The sequence below is a fragment of the Mauremys mutica genome, chromosome 1 (assembly GCF_020497125.1).
Source record: "Mauremys mutica isolate MM-2020 ecotype Southern chromosome 1, ASM2049712v1, whole genome shotgun sequence".
NCBI classification, from domain to species: Eukaryota; Metazoa; Chordata; order Testudines; family Geoemydidae; genus Mauremys; species Mauremys mutica.
This window is the reverse complement of record NC_059072.1, coordinates 9171367-9189016: the sequence shown is the minus strand read 5'-3', so window position 1 is coordinate 9189016 and position 17650 is coordinate 9171367. Positions and strand designations below refer to the sequence as shown.

Below are 17650 nucleotides of genomic sequence, written 5' to 3'. Positions count from 1 at the left end.
AGTACTGAGGGTCAATGTTGGGATATTGAAAGTCTTTTTCCTGAGTGTCTGGCTGGAGAGTCTTGCCTGCATGCTCGGGGTTCAGCTGATCGCCATATTTGGGGTCGGGAAGGAATTTTCCTCCAGGGTAGATTGGCAGTGGCCCTGGAGGTTTTTCGCCTTCCTCCGCAGCATGGGGCAGGGGTTGCTTGCTGGAGGATTATCTGCTACTTGAAGTCTTTAAATCAGGATTTGGGGACTTCAACAGCTGAGTCAAGGGTGGGTGGGTCAGCTTTTGTGGCCTGCATCTTGCGGGAGGTCAGACTAGATGATCATAATGGTCCCTTCTGATCTTAAGTTCTATGATTCTATGATCTGCAACATACTTAAAAATGGAAATGTGGGGACAACATAAACTAACTTGAATTTAGTTTCACAATTAATGACACCAGGACTACGGTTCTGGTTGTATTATACATTTTCCTAATTAAAAATATAAATGAAGCTGCCACAGTATTTTCAGTCTGCTGCCCCTGAGTGTCACGGAATACAGGGACCTTGCTGAAGAATCTAGGGCTAGATTGCCAAAGAGTATACAGCACTTTGATTATTAACTAAGGTCCATCAGTGGGTTCCTATGGCATGTTGAATTCCAGAGTCCATTGTGTTTCCATATGGACACACAGAAAGGTGCACTGCACTTAAAAATGAAACGATGCTCAGAAAAGTAGCTGCTAAAAATGACACTGTTCCCCTTCCCCTGGATAACTTCGAATCACATCAGCTTCCTACAGTGAAAAAACAATTCTTCACTCCAATTAATCCTACAGAACTCACACAGCTAAGGGAGATTCTATTTTGAGCTAGATTCTATTTTGCTTTATACATCATCAACGTAACTACCAGATGCTAAATTCTACCTAGTAAATCTTTATGACTGGTGATGATGGAACAGGCAGAAAGAACTCAGCTTGATTTGCAGGTCACATGTGGAACTTGTAATGGTGGTAATTAAAAAAAACAAAAACCCAACCCCAAACAAAATTCCCCCAACCAAAACAAGAAAAACTAAGCAACTTTTGACTTATGAACTAGTCCAATTTGAACTAGAAGCCTGTGAGAGAACCTAAATACTGCATGGATCCTCACAATACTATTTTTTACAAAATCCATTTTCTGAATATAATGGCACTTTGCAATAAAGCACGTATTTGGTGTTAGCAGTTTCCAAACTGTTTAATGCACACTTCTGTTTGACAATGGTGACTGCACTTAGCTGGATTCTATACAGAGTGACTGCAGTCTATTTTCTTCACGCATTTTGCAGTTCAAGTATTAGATCAACACTACTGCAGGAAAAGCAAAGAACTGGTTAATTACGACTAGCAGCAAATGAGCTATAATGGAGGTGTTATGAATGTAAATCAGTGACGCCTGATGCAGCAACAGCAGCATCTGTGCATGCAGCTTGCAAAGTAATGAGATTGTGATGATGTACTGGCATCCTGCTTTGATCACTTCATCTTGTTCAAGAGCTCTGCTGGGAAAACAAAGGTTAGTGGACTGACCTCCCTTCCTGCAGCTTGCACATGCACAAATAATATTAGCAATTGATCAAGGACTGATTTCTTTCCAACCCCTTTTCAGAAGGGATGGTTTCATAGTTGGAGGCCATGGGTAAACAGATAGCACAAACTCCTACAATATGAAGTGTCATGTTCTAACATGTTGAGGTAATTGGCAATTCATTCTTCACCCTGTAACCAGAAACAGGTGTATGCTACTTTAAAAAAACATAGCATCGACTGTGCAAAATGTGTTCCCTCTCATGCAAACAGGTTTGCTGGTACGTGCTCAAATGCGGGGGCAGTGAGATTTGTAGGCTTTCAATCTACAGATGGCTTAGATGCAATAAAAAAAAGTATTTGTAAATCTTAGCAACACAAGATTAAAGAAACTGAACAAATGCATCAAAAAAGACTGCATTTTTAGCCTCCCTTGCTTTTAATACTGTAATTGGGAAAGAGTTGACTTGTGTTTATGTTAATTCCATACAAAACATGTTTAACACATTTAAACAAGAGGCTTTAGTCCTTGAAAGGGATTGTGAAGCCAGATATATCACTGCAGAGTTTATTTGCCAGCTACACTAAGAACCAGCAGTTTGCATTGGTTGTGGGTTGCTCATGAAACTGCAGCAAGAACTGCCCTTAATGAGCACATCTATCAATTTTCAGGGGACTTGGTTGATTACCATTACACAAAAATAAGTAACATGCCAATTTAACTGTTGGCTACTGAAGCGTGAAGGAAGAGTTTCACTCACTTGATTTTATAAGGAAGTCTATAAAATTACTTCACGTGTCCATGTGAGGAGATATGGGAGGCTGGCAACATTTTAACACAAGTGTGTGTCCATCCACGTTAACGTGTGATGATGGGAAAAGATACACTAGTACATTATCTAAATAGATGTCTTCTTCCTACGCTCATTTTCAAGGGTTATTCCATCAAATTACCTTCCAGAAAAATCTTTATTTTTGCTATTTTAATGAAATCATAAGTTAATGTCAACAAAAATAAGTTTCTAACTACTGACTTGTTCAAGTTTTAAAGAAAAGCTTTTTTAAAATCTCACATGTGAATGCCAAGCTAAGTGAAAAATTGGTGATTACTCGAGGAGAGCATCTTTAATTTACCTAAGGTTTATACAAGGGGAAGACATACAAGACATGGCTTAGTTCTCTTAATCAATAGGTTTATTACAGTACTGGTTTAAAAAATAAATAAATAGGTGAGCAGACCTACCATAAACCCACTGAAACCTTATTTGCTGGCCTACAGACATAGTTCTCAACACTCAAGTTATATCTGTTGAGCATCTCAACAAAATACTTAACATTTATGCAAACTAACATGATTCTGTGCTTAAAGTACAGCACATGAAGACAAAACATAGATACGCCTCTAAAATACTCAACTTCTACTTCATTCAGAATGAAACTACTCCTATCTAAAATGGACATAATTAATATTTCATATAGCTTTGCTGGGTATTCTACATTCCTAATGGATTGTATTGATCAAAGCAAGAAAGTTAAATGTCTATACTGCTGTAGAGAAAATTAAAATGATCATATATGAAGTGATCATTGTTTCGCAGGTTTAATATGTTGAGTGGAGCTTCTGCAAAGCAGAGGCAACAGATAATGTTTAGAACTCAGACATGCTGAAACTCTGTTCAAATTGTGTCCCTACAGATGATATACACAGACTACGCAATACCACTTAAACTCAGGTCTATTATACTGACCAATATTGTCTCATTGTTTCCTTGTATACCCCATCTGTCAGCATCCATCTGCTGTCTCTTGGCTTTTACTTGGATTGCAAGCTCTTTGCAGCAGTGACTGTCTTTTTGTTCTGTGTTTGTAGAGCGCCTAGCAAAATGGGATCCAGTCCATTATTAGGGCTCTAAGAACTACAGGAATGCAAACAACAACAATACTGTGCACTCCCTCTAGCACAGGGGTTCCCAAACTTGGTTCGCGGCTTGTTCGGCGTAAGCCCCTGGTGGGCCGCGAGACACTTTGTTTACTTGAGTGTCTGCAGGTACGGCCGCTCGCAGCTCCCAGTGGCCGTGGTTCGCCGTTCCCGGGAATCCCTGCTCTAGCATAACTTGTTATCCAAACAACACGAGTCCCTCATTCATGGTGTGTAGGTTGTGCTATAAATCGTGCCATGTGCCCTAAGGTCCCCAGTAGGGTTGAGCATGATTTCAGTATGGAATTATTTTCAGAACACTGAAATGCAGAATTTAATTGCAACTTTTACTCCTGAGGGAATTCTGCCGAAAGTATTAAAAATTCTGTAGCAAAACATTAAAATGTATGCATATTTTATTTGTCAAAGTAACATACTATAATCAAGTATCAGAGGGGTAGCCGTGTTAGTCTGGATCTGTAAAAGCAGCAAAGAGTCCTGTGGCACCTTATAGACTAACAGACGTATTGGAGCATGCATCCGATGAAGTGGGTATTCACCCACGAAAGCTCATGCTCCAAGACGTCTGTTAGTCTATAAGGTGCCACAGGACTCTTTGCTGCTTATACTATAATCAGACCGTTTTCAAATATTTTGGTAATTTATTTCAAAATACCTGTCAGCAAGTATGTCTGTAACAATACAGACAAAAGAAAAAAAGATTCAGGAACTCTTTTTTGACAAATAGATTCCTTAGTAGGCATATTAGCACATCTATATGGCTCCACAGTGAGGGACAGAGTCGTGCCTGTACACACGCCCAGCCCTGCCCCCCCCCGCCCCGATGCAAGTGTGGGGCATGCAGGCTCAACCCAGCAGGATCCAAGTGTGGAGGGGCTTATTATAGGGGGATCCAGGTGTGGGGTGAGAGGGTTCTGTGTGGGGCAATCTGGGTGTCGGTGGCTTGGTAGGGGGTTTGGGTGCCGGGGGGAGGTTGGATGCATAGGGGCACATTGGGGAGTTCTGTGGGGTGGTGCAGGTGAAGGTGGTAGAGACTCAGCAGGGGTGGTCTGGGTTGCAGGGGGATGGGGCTCGGCAGGGGAGTCTAGGTGCAGGGGGCTCAGCAGCAGGGGTTTGGGTGCTGGGGAAGTGGGGCTTGGCGGGGTGGGGGTCTGGGTGCAGCTGGTTGGAACTCAGTGGGGTGGAGGTCCAGGTGCAGGAGGCTCAGCAGGGTTGGTCTGGGTGCGGAGATAGGGGTCCAAATGCAGGGGGTGGGGCTCAGCAGGAGGTGGGGGAGAGCAGAGTCTGGGTGTCTGTGGAGTCTGGATGCCTGGGGGTTGGGCAGATAGGGGAGGGCAGCTCCTCATACAGTAACCTCTCTCCCCATGGCTGGGGAGCAGTAGAGGTAGGAAGGTGGGGGTGCGGACCTTCCTGAAGCTGAGGGAGGTTCCTGGGGATGGGTCTGACCCAGCCCTGGGAGCAGCCCATGCAGGGGAAGAGGAAGTCCTGTCCCCACCAAAGCCCAGCTGGGACTAGCAGCTGGAGCCCAGCTCAGGATAGGAGCCACCGGCTGTGGTGTCCCCAGCCCTGCTTTCCGATGCAGTGATTTACATCTCCCCCGACTGCTCCTGATGCCCAAACCAGACATGCGCCCCTCTTCCCCCGCCCCACTGCTTGGGAGGGGTGCGTGAATCAGCTTTTCTGCAGAGAAAGAATAAAATCTGTGGGGGACATTAATTCTGCGCTTGTGCAGTGACGCAGAATTCCCGTAGGAGTAAACTTTGCCATTGACTTATTGAGTAACTTGAGGTGAGTCCAAAGTCTGTGCATCAGTATTGTAAAGTAAATGTCATGTAAAAGTAATGTAAAATGTGAATGCTACAATTTACCCTTGGACGTATTGTGAAGATTAGATAATATCTGCATGGCACTTACACACATGGGGGTTTATCTAATATTTTACCAGGGGAAAGTAAAAAATAAAATGACTGAGTGCTGTTACAGCTCTAACAAGTTCTGTGCTACCTTTATAAAAGGAAGGAGCTAGTTACCTCAAATTTGTTTTTAGATTCCAATGACCTCTGCCAAGCAGGGCTTCCAAAGAAGTCAGTGGGAGTTCAGCTCAGGGAAGGGCTGCAGAATCCGGCCCACTGTTTCCAAATATTTTTCAGTTTTCAGTTATTCAAAGACACTATGCGGTATTTTTGCAGGGACCTGGTAAATACTGCGTATTATTTTAAAAGTGAATTAATGCTCATGAAAGGTGAAAGCATGGAAGATTGAAGCTATTTATCCATAAAATGTGTATAAACACAGGCAACAGCGCAAGCTATCTAGGTACTTAGATGAGCTCCCCATCCAATATGGAGACTACAAGTTCATCAAAAAGACTACTGAATTCATCTTCATAAAACTCTTATAAAAGCCATTTTACAGATGGAGACACTGAGGCTAATTAAATGACTCACCCAAGATCACACCGGTGATAGAGCAGGGAACTAAACCCACATCTCCGCAGACCCTGTCCAGTGCTTCAACTACAAGACCATCCTTTCTCTCTGCACTGCACTTTTAAAGTACAGAAAGTTAACACCATAGCTTTAGGATCAGGCAATAATATTTCAAGGTCTGTTTTCTTCCTTGTTCATTTAGACAAAGGACAAGTTGAACATAACCTCTTCCTAAACTTTTACTGTTGTACTTTCTTTAGGTCAACAAGTTAAGTAAAGATGATTCAATAAATCGAGCATATCTCCTTCCTGCTGTATGTACAATTGACCATAAATGATCAAAAGCAATCTGTGCTCCTAAATTCACCTGCCAGACAGGGACCTGAAAGTGCTCTCCAAATATTAATAAATTAAACTTCACAGCACACTAGTTGCCAATTGGAGGAATACCTCATTATTATCCTCTGCCACATCCTCTGGTTCTCCCATCCACGGTTCTAATCTTCAAGGCCCTGAACAGCCTGATGCCTGGCTATCATATATATCATGTCTCCATCAGCACTGTGGAAGTTATCTAGGGTTAGGTGAAGCTACCAGACCTGACATGGAAAGCATATTTAGAGGAAGGTCCTAAACTAACAACTACAGTGAACTCACTGCGAGAAGAGATCGGAATAAGTTGAGAGGTCTTACTATGTTCAATCACAAGAGCCAGCTCTTCACAGAGGCAATCCCCACAATTGTAGGGCTCAACAACATACAGGCAGCCTCAAAGTGAGAGGAGAAAAACAAACAAAATCCACCAGTAACATCCATCAATAGGCCAAACTGAGTGGTACATAGAGGCCTCTATGGCTACATCTACACTACACACCACTGGGGGCAGCATATAGTGTATGTATACCTACATGCTGCAGTGAAAGCAACGCACCCTTTTCCCCTGCCCCTGCCGGAGTCTTTCCCTGAAGCAGGGGAAGGGTTTAGTAGCCGGGAGTTGGTGGAGCCTTTCCCTGCTGCCCCCAGCTGCCGGAGTCTTTCCCTGCTGCAGGGCAGGGCTCCAGCAATGGAGAGCTGCCTGAGCCTTTCCCCATTGTGGAAGTCGTTCCCTGAGATGAGGAGAGGCTCCGCAGTGGGGAGCTGCCCAAACCTTTCCTTGCCACCTCCCCCCTGCAAGCACCATTCCCTGCTTGGGGAGTCTTTTCATGAGACAGGAAAAGGCTCCAGAAGCAGGGAAGCAGAGGACACTGTTAAAAATCGCAGTGTAGACAGGGAGGCACTGCTTGGGCAAGTAGAGAGCGTGCACATGTTGGGAATGGACTCTCAGACATACCCACCCCCTTCAGGTGTGTCTTTACTCCATTTGTCTGAGACACTGCTATTTATATCTCTGCTAGGGGGCTACGAGGTTATGCTCTCTATATGCCACTGAAAAAATTGTGCAGTGTACACACACCTATGCTAAAAACTATTTGTGTATCTTAATTTTATACTGGTGTCTAGATGTAGGAGTGTTTGGCACTATATAAACAGAGACAGAAAAACACTGTTACAAAGCAGGAGGCCCAGAATTTGGCTCCCTCAAAGGCATTGGGAGTTTTGGAGCACTGAAGTGAGATGCTTCCTTCCTGGAAAGAGGCTTAGCCTTGTTTTGCTCTGCAGCATCATCACCTGGACAGTCCACAACAGCGTGACCTAATCCCCAGAGGGCACCTGGATTTCGTCACTGCGTCACAGCTTGCATTTCCTGGCAAAGCCCCCCAAGGGCTATGGAACAGTTCTCTCCAAAACAGCAGCAGTACTAGCAAGGTAGTTTGGTGTGGGCAGAAATGGAACCGGTGAGGGGCAATGATACAGTTTGTAAAAAAGCACTAATGCACAGCTGTTAAAGCTGACATCTACCAAATGAAGTAAAAAAAACAGAGGTGAAGGTAATAACATTTATTTTAGGTAGAATTTGGCCTCTACAATTATTTTAGCCCTAACTGAATAATCAAGATGTTACTTGGCTCTGCAGACCATGGGGGAATAAAATGTCACCACTACAGCTGCCAAATTTCCTGCTACCAGTCCTTCAAATTAAAGGAAAAACCCATACAGATGCAAAATTTAATTAGTCAGTAAAAGCCCAAATCCTCACCCAAAGCCTTGCTCATCCTGTAATATTGCATTCTTTTCTTCTTGTGTATACTTCTAATTATGAGGGAGACATCTTCATAATATAATAATTCTGGTTATAATGTAACTGCTGGTAACATAACTCCTACATTAGAAAAGGCAGCATACTTTAGTAATGTTGTTTTAATGTAATTTGTGTACTGCAGGAACTGACTGAACCTGATCATTTAGAATTTGATCAATGTGAATTAGTGTCTTAGAGAGATAAACCATTTGATGATTTAGAATTTGATCAATGTGAATCAGGGCCTTAAAGAGATAAAACATTTATCATGCACATTTGGAATATCACACTAATTCATGCCGCACTGAAGTAGATAATAAGCAGGCATCAATAAATAGTGCAGACAAAGTACAGAGGATCTGTTAGTTCTCTGATACAAGTCTATATAGGGGGTATTTAGTCTTCTCCCTGTCCATAAAGCCCACTGAAGCCACAAATGACAATTTCAAGGACTAAAGGGAGGAAGGGAAGGAAAATGCAAGAAAGATAGGTACACATTTATTTCAAACTCTTGCAATACATTTTAGTTCAAAAGTTGAAACCGAATCCTAAGCCATCTGGATGAAACTTTCTAAAATTTGAGACGTTTAAAATGATTAGCAGAGCAGCTTCGTAACAATACCACAATTAGTGCTATTAATCTCACACTTTCAACTTGAAATCGTACTGACATGCAGCACATTGGTTTACACGTTTAACAGAATTATAAATTTAGCAGTTCAACCTTATTTAATTCTTCTTTTACAGCCAATTAAACAAGCTCTTTAAACATTATTGCTTGAAACCCTGTCCTCCATCCTCACATTCAATTACACTGACACAAGAAGCGGCTGGTGATACCAAAAGAGCATCATCTCAAGGTTTCACTAAATCATTCATAATTTATGTATCAAACTCCACACCAAAGACAGTGTTAAAATAGCATCCATTTAGTTTAACCCCACAAGAGCATGGAAATCCAGAGTTTTAAAAAGAGACTTTTACATGAAGGAAAATGTGAAATATGGGGTAATAAAATCCATTTGCACCCCAAGTGCCCCTCACTATTTTTGCTAATTATGAAACATATCCGAATTTATAAACGTACTTCCAAATACCTTTTCTGTCTCTATACAGCAATAAACCATATCTGGAACCACTAATCAGGCTACCACAACTAACGGCATCTTAGCTTATATACACACTACAGCTTAGGTTGGTGGTTCTCAAACTGTGGGTTGGGAACCCAAAGTCATTTTAATGAGGTCACCAGGGCTGGCTTAGACTTGCTGGGGCCGAAGCCAAACCCTCAGCCCCACCCCCCAGGGCTTCAGCCATGGGCATCGGGGCTCAGGTTTCAGGCCCCCTGCCTGGGACTGAAGCCCTTGGGCTTCAGCTTTGGTCCACCCCACCTGGGGTGGTGGGGCTCGGGCCTGGCCCTCCCAACCCAGGAGGAAGGGCTCGTGTGGAGGTCAGGCTTCGGTCCTCTCTCCTAAGCTCTCCTGTTGGCTTAGAGTGTCTGCATTAGCAGCGTAGCTGCACCAATGTAAGCTCTGCAGTGTTGCCATAGCCTTAGATAAAATGGGATTGGGATACAAACCTCCTTTTTTTTTTTTTTTTAACTTTGCAAAAACAAAACACCCTTGTATTTGGCCCTCTGTATTTATTATTAACATGGACTTCAAGGAGACAACTCTCATGCTTAAAATTAAGGCTATAATTCTGTCAAGAAATAGAGTCATTTTGCATCCTCCACATCCCCGGTAAAGTGCCCTAACCATCAGGCTATTGACTATTCTGGGATGAATCAGTCTTTCTAGTTTTTTTGCTAACATTTTCAAGAGAACTTGGTGTCAACCCAATGGGTAACAGGAAATGTTTGAATGTTCTATGACAAGAAAGCCATTTCTCACCCAGGTCTATTTTTAGGGTCTGTTGCCAAAATGTATTTGAGTGCAACTACCACATGTTGCTGACAAGATGGACTGGTTTGCCAAGATGCACTTGGGGATCTGGTCATCTATGGAAGACTGTAAACAGGCAACAACTGGCTTCAAAGTGTTTAAGAGAGACAAGGAAGGTGAGATAATATCTTGTACTGGTCAAAATTACTCCACCCATCTTGTCTGCCTCATATCCTGGGACCAACACAGCTACAACAACACTGCAAACAACAATGGAAGATATAGTCTGAGGGTATCGCTACACTGCAATTAGACACCCACAGTTGACCCATTCCAGCTGACTAGGGCTCACAGGGCTCAGGCTAAGGGGCTGTTTAATTGTGGTGTACATTTTCAGTCTTGGCTTCAGCCCAACCTCTGGGATCCTCCCACCTCACAGGGTCCTAGAGCCTGTGCGCCAGCCCAGGCCTGAATGTCTACACCATAAAACAGCCCCTTAGCCTGAGTTAGCTGGCACAGGTCAGCTGCAGGTTTTTAGCTGCATTGTTGACATACCCTAAGGGTCTATTTGAAGGCAGACTAATCCACAAATCATAGGATTGGAAGGGACCTTGAGAGGACATCTAGTCCAGTCCCCTGCACTCATGGCAGGACTAAGTATTACCTAGACCATTCCTGACAGCTGTTTGTCTAACCTGCTCTTAAAAATCTCCAATGATGGAGATTCCACAATCTCCCTAGGTAATTTATTCCAGTGCTTAACCACCCTGACAGTTACAAAGTTTTTCCTAATGTCCAACCTAAACCTCCCTTGCTGCAATTTGAGCCCATTGTTTCTTGTCCTATCCTCAGAGGTTAAGAACAATTTTCCCTCCTCCTTGTAACAACCTTTTATGTACCTGAAAACTGTTATGTCCCCTCTCAGTCTTTTCTTCTCCAGCCTAAACACAATTTTTTCAATCCTAGATATAACATCAGTTAATCTGTTATGTTTCCTTACTTGCACATGCAGGCCAAACTTCCCTGAAATTATTTTCCTCCAATAGTCATTCATGTCTCCATTAACAATCAGGAGAAGGAAGTCTCAACAAGTCTGAGGATTTCACAATCCCATTCCCCATATTCCCTTTGCACAACTATTTTTCTGGTTAAAGGAGGACTGAATGAAACACTTTTCACTGCTGGTTTTTAAACTTCCCAGATGATTTTACGCTGTGTGATGTTAGGTTCTACCTAGAACCCTGCTGTTGAGGCCAGGCCTGTAAACACCTGGAAGAGCCGGGCAGTACTTGACTGATTTTGGAAACTATTGTGTGCTAGAACACAGCAGGCCTCCCAACTCTGCAAACGAAGTCACTGGACATAAGTCACAATAGCTACTATACCTCTACTCCGATATAATGTGGTCCTTGGGGGCCAAAAAATCTCACCGCCTTGTAGGTGAGACTGCGTTATATCGGGTTCAGTCCGGTAGGCTGTGCCGGCAAGAGCTGGTACGCCATACCGGACTGGACTGGACCGGCTTCCCAGGAGCCCCAGGCCCTTTAAATCACTGCCAGAGCCCCGGTGGGGATTTAAACGGCCCGGTGCTCCAGCTGCTGTGAGGAGCCTTGGTCCCTTTAAAATCACCACCGGACCTCTGGCAGCGGGGCTTGGGTGGTGCTTTAAAGGGCCCGGGGCTCCCCACTGCTTTACTACGTTATATCCGAATTCGTGTTATAGCGGGTCGTGTTCTATCAGGGTAGAGGTGTACCACCTACTAACTATTCCCTTATTTCATATCTAGTAACATGGATCAGCATTCATGTTGTGCTCCTTGTCAGTACATGGCCTGGGCGAGGAAAGCTAATGATCCAGCCAGCGAACCAAATTCGGTGATGAATCCTGGTCATGTGCCACCTGAGGCACATTGAGCATACACTAAGAAAAATATTTTTTTTTAATTAAAGAAAGGAAGGAGGGTGATAATTAGATGTTTCAAATTCATCAAAGCTGATAAAAATTAATTAGCCCCCATTAATTAGATGGAAAAGGAGGGAGGGAACAACTGAATGAACAATAGCAACCAAACCATCTTCTCACTCCTACTTGCAGTCCCTCCAGATCAAGGTTGAAGCACAGTTCCATTCTGTGGTTCAATCAATACTTGTCCGAGGGTCAGAAATGTTTACTCCATAAGGTGGCAAGCCTGGTACCTTTAACCAGAACTAAATTAACATAACATTAAATTATAAGGAGATTCCCAAATAATTTGTAAGTGAATACACAATGAAATGGCAAACAGATCCAACCACTGAAACGTGTAGTATTATTTTATATTAAGGGTTTTTAAAGACTTATATCATTTTATTAAGCCTACTATAAAACAGATGACGTCAGGCGGCAGGGTATCAGAGCTCTCAATAGGCTTCCACACCTCCACCCAAACTATGGCCCCAATTCCATAATTTTTGTCTACAGTATCTATTGGTAGATGGTGAGAGTAAAGGGTTGTAAAAGGTTATTTTCATACTCATACAAAAATGATGAATGGCACTTTCTGCTTAATGGAAGAATTGGCAGAAACTGAAAGTCCAAAGCTAAGGGTCAGAGTCTCTTTAGTCCATCAATTACTGCATCTTCATTTAACCATCCTCAAGTCTAATAATAATTCAACCTGACCTTCGCTATTAAAGGCAAAGTTAAATCACTGATTTAAATACCTTTTATGCTAAACAAGAATGGTATGAATACTACTGAAATGCAAGATTGGCACCCAAGTTCTGGTATTTCATTAACGAAGATGTATGTTTAAGGTGTACAGTTGTTCAAAGCATGTCTTATATAGAATCAGCCAAAAATAAATTAATATATTACTAACTGTGATGTCAATTTCTACACAATCATGTACATAATACAATATGGGCTGGCTACCAGCTTTCATGAAAATTCCTTCATTTCAATAACCAGCCCTGCAAAAATATATTTCATTTGCCACTTTCCAAGCACAGACCCCTAGGTCAGGTGGAGAATTTTTTTCCTAATTTAATATGAACACAACCTTCATCAGATTTACACTCTCAAAAGTAACAGGGTGGGGGGTGTCTTACTTGAACTTAGCTTCCACCTCTTTGACAGCTTGTTGGTATTGCTCCGTGGTTACCTTGTAGAACTGTGCACTCTGAAAAGAAAAGAGAAAAGTGAAAACTTCATGAAAACACTCCTGGCTCTCTACAGAATGTGTAAAGAACTCAGGTCCCCACACCAAACATCTTACACTATAATTCTAACAAATAAAAAGGTGGGATAACCATTAAAGTACAAGACAAAGCAGAAGCATTATTGGTGAGCAGTTCACTGCAGAGCTAGAATGGAAAGTTTTCTTATCCAGAGAAAATATTCTATATAGAAAAATGGTTCCATCCCGACTTGGGATTCAAGTCAAAATTTCAAAAATATTCACAAACCAAAAATCCAAAAAAATTTGGTTCGGGTCAAAATGTTTCATTTCAGTTTTGACTTTACTGTAGCTTAAATTTCTAAACAAAAGCCTGTTTCAAGTCATAAAATTGGAATTTTTCATTTAGAAAATGTTGAAACAAAATGTATTGACTATTTAGAAACTTCCTCAATTTTTTCGTGTTAAAAAATTAGTAGAAACTGACTTTCCCCAAAAAAGTTTGTTTCAACAAATCTGCATTTTCTGATGAAAAAGCTTCTAGTCAAAAAAATTCTTAACCAGTGCTAGATCTTTGTATAGTAGGAAAGCTGCATGAAAAATCGGTTTTAAGGAAAACTGGAAGGACGACGACGACTGGAACACAAATCAGGAGGCTGTTGCCATCATTGAGGGATTCATAATTTTTAGATGATTGGATAATCCATAAATGGAATCATTGTTGTGTATGTATTTACACTTCTGTACACTCAGACTTCGTGTGGAGGTGATATTCATGTCATAAATTGCAGTTATGTTACAAATTAACCACTCATCCTCTGACTGTCCAATTGACTCTTTGCTCACTAGTTCATCTCTTTCTAACTTATTCTAGTATCAGAGGGGTAGCCGGGTTAGTCAGGATCTGTAAAAAGCAACAACTTATCCTAATATTCCAAACTTTGAGTAAATTCCCACAGCTGCTATTTTATCTTTTTAAAAATCATGCTGCCTTCGTTAGATAGTTTGTCCCTTTCACCAACAGAAGTTGGTTCAATAAAAGATATTACCTCACCCACCTTCTCTCACTAATAGCCTGGGACCCACAAAGCTACAACACTGCAAACAACATATGGTAAGAGACCATTCAAGATGAAGTGGCCCACTAACACTTCTGCAGTCATAGGACAAAAAAGGGGGCCTAGCGGGTAACAGATTGTTGTGAAAAGCCATAAATCCAGTGTCTTTATTAAGACCATGATTTTAAGTGTCTAACAAAGTTATGAATTTAAGCCTGTAGACTCGTCTTTTGAAAAAGTTGTGCAGGTTTCCATTGAGGATGAGGACTGAGAGGTCAGGTAAGGATGATGACTTTGTTAAAAAAAGAAAGTGTTTTCCCACAAGTGATATGGGGAGGTTGCTGACCTGTAACTGTAGGTTTTTCAAGATGTTTGGCCCTTAGCTGTGTTCCACTGTGGGTTACGCATGCACACCATGTGCCCAGACTCAGAGAATTTGAAAGTAGTGCCTGTTGGTTGGCACATGTGCCCTCGTTCACCTCTTACCTGGGTTCAAGGGGATAAATGGCAGGGTGGACTGACCGACTCTCCAGTTCCTTCTCTACCACAAATCAGATGGGATCCGAAGGAATGGGGAAGGAATGGAATACAGATAGGGACCACACGTCTCAAACCTCCCCTTTTTCTTTGAGTGATGGTCCCTACTGTATTCCACTGTGGGTGACTGACATGCAGTACCTATGTAGGAGGATGGTAAGCTGAGTGGAGGACTGCCATTCTAAAGGAAGCAACACCAGAGGAGTCCTGCACCACAGCATGTCTCGCAAACGTATGAACAGAGCTCCACATGGCTGCTTTACACATGTTCAGGAGGGGTACCTTCTGAAGTGATGCCACAGTTGTTGCTTGTGCTCTGGTAGAATGAGCTCTTACTCCGGGGGAAGGGGGAAGATTCAATAGCCGATAGAGTAGAATGCAGCCAGAGATCCATTTGGAGGTTCTCTGGGTGGCATGCCCCTGATTCTTTCTACTATAGCGATGAATAGTCTCTGAGATTCCCTGATTGGTTTTGTTCTTTGCAGGTAAAAGGCCAAGTCCTGCTGTACATAAGGGAGTGGAGACTTAATTCCTCTGGGGAAGCGTGAGGTTTTGGGAAGAACACAGTAAGTGAACCTACTGGTTAAGGTGAAATTCTGAAACTACTTTAGGAATGAATTTAGGGTATAGATGCAAACAAAACGTATCCTTATGGAACATAGTATAAGGAGGATCTGCCATCATTGCTCCAAGCTCGTCAATCCTTCTAGGTGAGGTGACGGCTACAAGGAAAGCAACCTTCATGGAAAGGAGAGACATGGAGCAAGAGGCTAAAAATTCAATGTGGGGGGAGGGCCTTGTGAGTACTGAGAGAACAATGTTTAAGTCACACTGGAGAGTAGCCTTCTGAATAGATGGGAAGATTCTGATTAGGACTTTCCAGAATCTATTGGTCAGTGGATCTGCAAAGTCCATGAATGCCTGAGGTGGTGTATGTCATGCACAAATTGCCACCAAGTTGACTTGTAAAGAGCTGAGGGATGAGCCTGATGTCTTCAAAGAGAGGATATAGTCCAAGAAGAGAGGAATATCTGCAGTTTCTGGGAGAATGTCCATTTGACATGCCCAAGAAGAAAAGTGCTTCCACTTAGCTAGGTAACATCTTCTAGTAGAGTCCTTTCTGCTACTAGAAAGAATACTTTCTCTAGAGCTATGGTTACTGCCATTGTCCTGTGCAGGGAATTATGGTTCCCTATGGAGGCCCAGAATACCAATAAGAACCTTCTCCTTGATGAATCACACTTTAATCAGAAGATGGATGAGTCCCTCCCTACCCTGAAGGACTCCAGAGCTACCTTCCACTCACTGGAGATATACAAGCCTGTCCCTCAGAGGAAGTTTTACTGCCCATTGTTCAGACCTAAGCATATGGCTAAGTAGTTTTTCCATCAGAGGCCCTATGAACTATCATGCAAGAGACAGAGGGTTCAAAAGTCCTGCTTTCCTACACCCTCTGCAACAGACTTTACATTTCAGTCCCTGACTCAACATTATTTTGATGGGAGCTTGAGAGCCGTGAAACACTAAGGCTATCTCTACAACAGTGAGCTTACAGCAGCATAGTTGCACCAATGTAGCTGCATCGCTGTAAGATATCTAGTGTAGCCGCTCTGACAGGAGAGAGCTCTCCCATCAACTTAATTAATCCACCCCTAATGAGCAGTGGCAGCTATGTCCACACTGGTGCTTATGTCAGTGTAATTTATGTCACTCATGGGGGTGGTTTATTCATTCCGCTGAGTGATATAAATTATACCAACATAAGTGGTAGTGTAGGCATAGCCTAAGGCCAACACCTCCCAACTTTTAGAAGCAGACTGGACTACCAGGGAGTTGGGAGCAGGGTGAGAAAACAAAAATTCTGCTCCTTTGGGTGGCGCATAGTAATGCTTCTCCACCCTCTTCAGGGTGGCAGGAGTGTGCCAAAATTCCTAGCTGGCTCAAGTATGGATTCATTACCAGGGAGAGCTATTCTGTTGGATCCAGATGAGTGGAAGATGTCCTGGACCTCTTCAAGAGAAAACTGAAGTACTCCAGCTACTCTGTGAAAGTGGTCATGGAAATGTCTGAAGTCACTGAGGGAGGGTGGAGAGAAGGAGATGTAGGAGTCACCGCTTTGTTTGGAGATGAAGACAGCATTCTTATTGGTTCTAGCAGAACCACTGGATCTGGTCTGTAATGTTCCTCCTACTCTTCCTTTGGATCTGGGGGCTGACCTGAGCATCCCCTTAGAGGGGAGGCAAGGGGTGACCACCTAGCAGATCAGATTGATTCTGCAGCGGGGTACTGGTCAAAAGGCCCCCAATATGGCCAGTAGGGAGGGGGTCAACAGGTAGTTGCGGGGGCTCCCTTGGCATGGGATAACAACAGCTCCAAGTTAGATGAAAGGGAAGTAGGTCCCAAACCAGTACAGGTCTTTTGGGAAGTGCAAGATATGTAGGCTAGGGGGAAAAATGTTCATCAGGAGGTCTGGAACCCCCCAATGAAGAGAAGGCTGATTACAGTTCCAGTGGTGGTGCCAACAGTGCTTTTGCAGGGGAGTTGTATTCAGCGTATGGGACAGGCAGCGATAAACTCTTCTAGCAGTCAACTCCCTTGGTGGTGTTATTACCTCTTTAGGGATGGAGCGGACCGATAGAGGAGGGAATTTCAGATCAGGGAGAGTGAAAATGTTCTGTGGAGAAGCAACGTATTCAGATTCAGGGGTTTTACTTGTTCAAGCCAGCGAGGAAAACAGTTCTTGAAGATGACAATGATTAGACTTAGTTGGTGCCAACAGATCCTGGATTTTGGAGGTGCCAAGGATGATGGTACCGATGGAGACCAATGCGTATGGGCTTTTCTTGTCATGCCTCTGGGACTTAAGACATCCTAAGTCCTCATGGGCTGAGCTGATAGGCTTACTTGGAGGTGAATCCAACTTC

General features: G+C 43.0%; 1 protein-coding gene across 4 annotated transcripts in view; it reads right to left on the bottom strand.

Annotated features, from left to right (window-relative positions):
• CHCHD3 (coiled-coil-helix-coiled-coil-helix domain containing 3) overlaps positions 1-17650 on the bottom strand; it is a 254625-nt gene that overhangs the window by 39471 nt on the left and 197504 nt on the right. For all 4 annotated transcript variants that reach the window (XM_045002042.1, XM_045002043.1, XM_045002045.1 and 1 more), the window contains one exon: positions 13064-13134. In XM_045002042.1, the coding sequence (XP_044857977.1) occupies positions 13064-13134 (71 nt within the window). The remainder of the gene's footprint in view (positions 1-13063; positions 13135-17650) is intronic.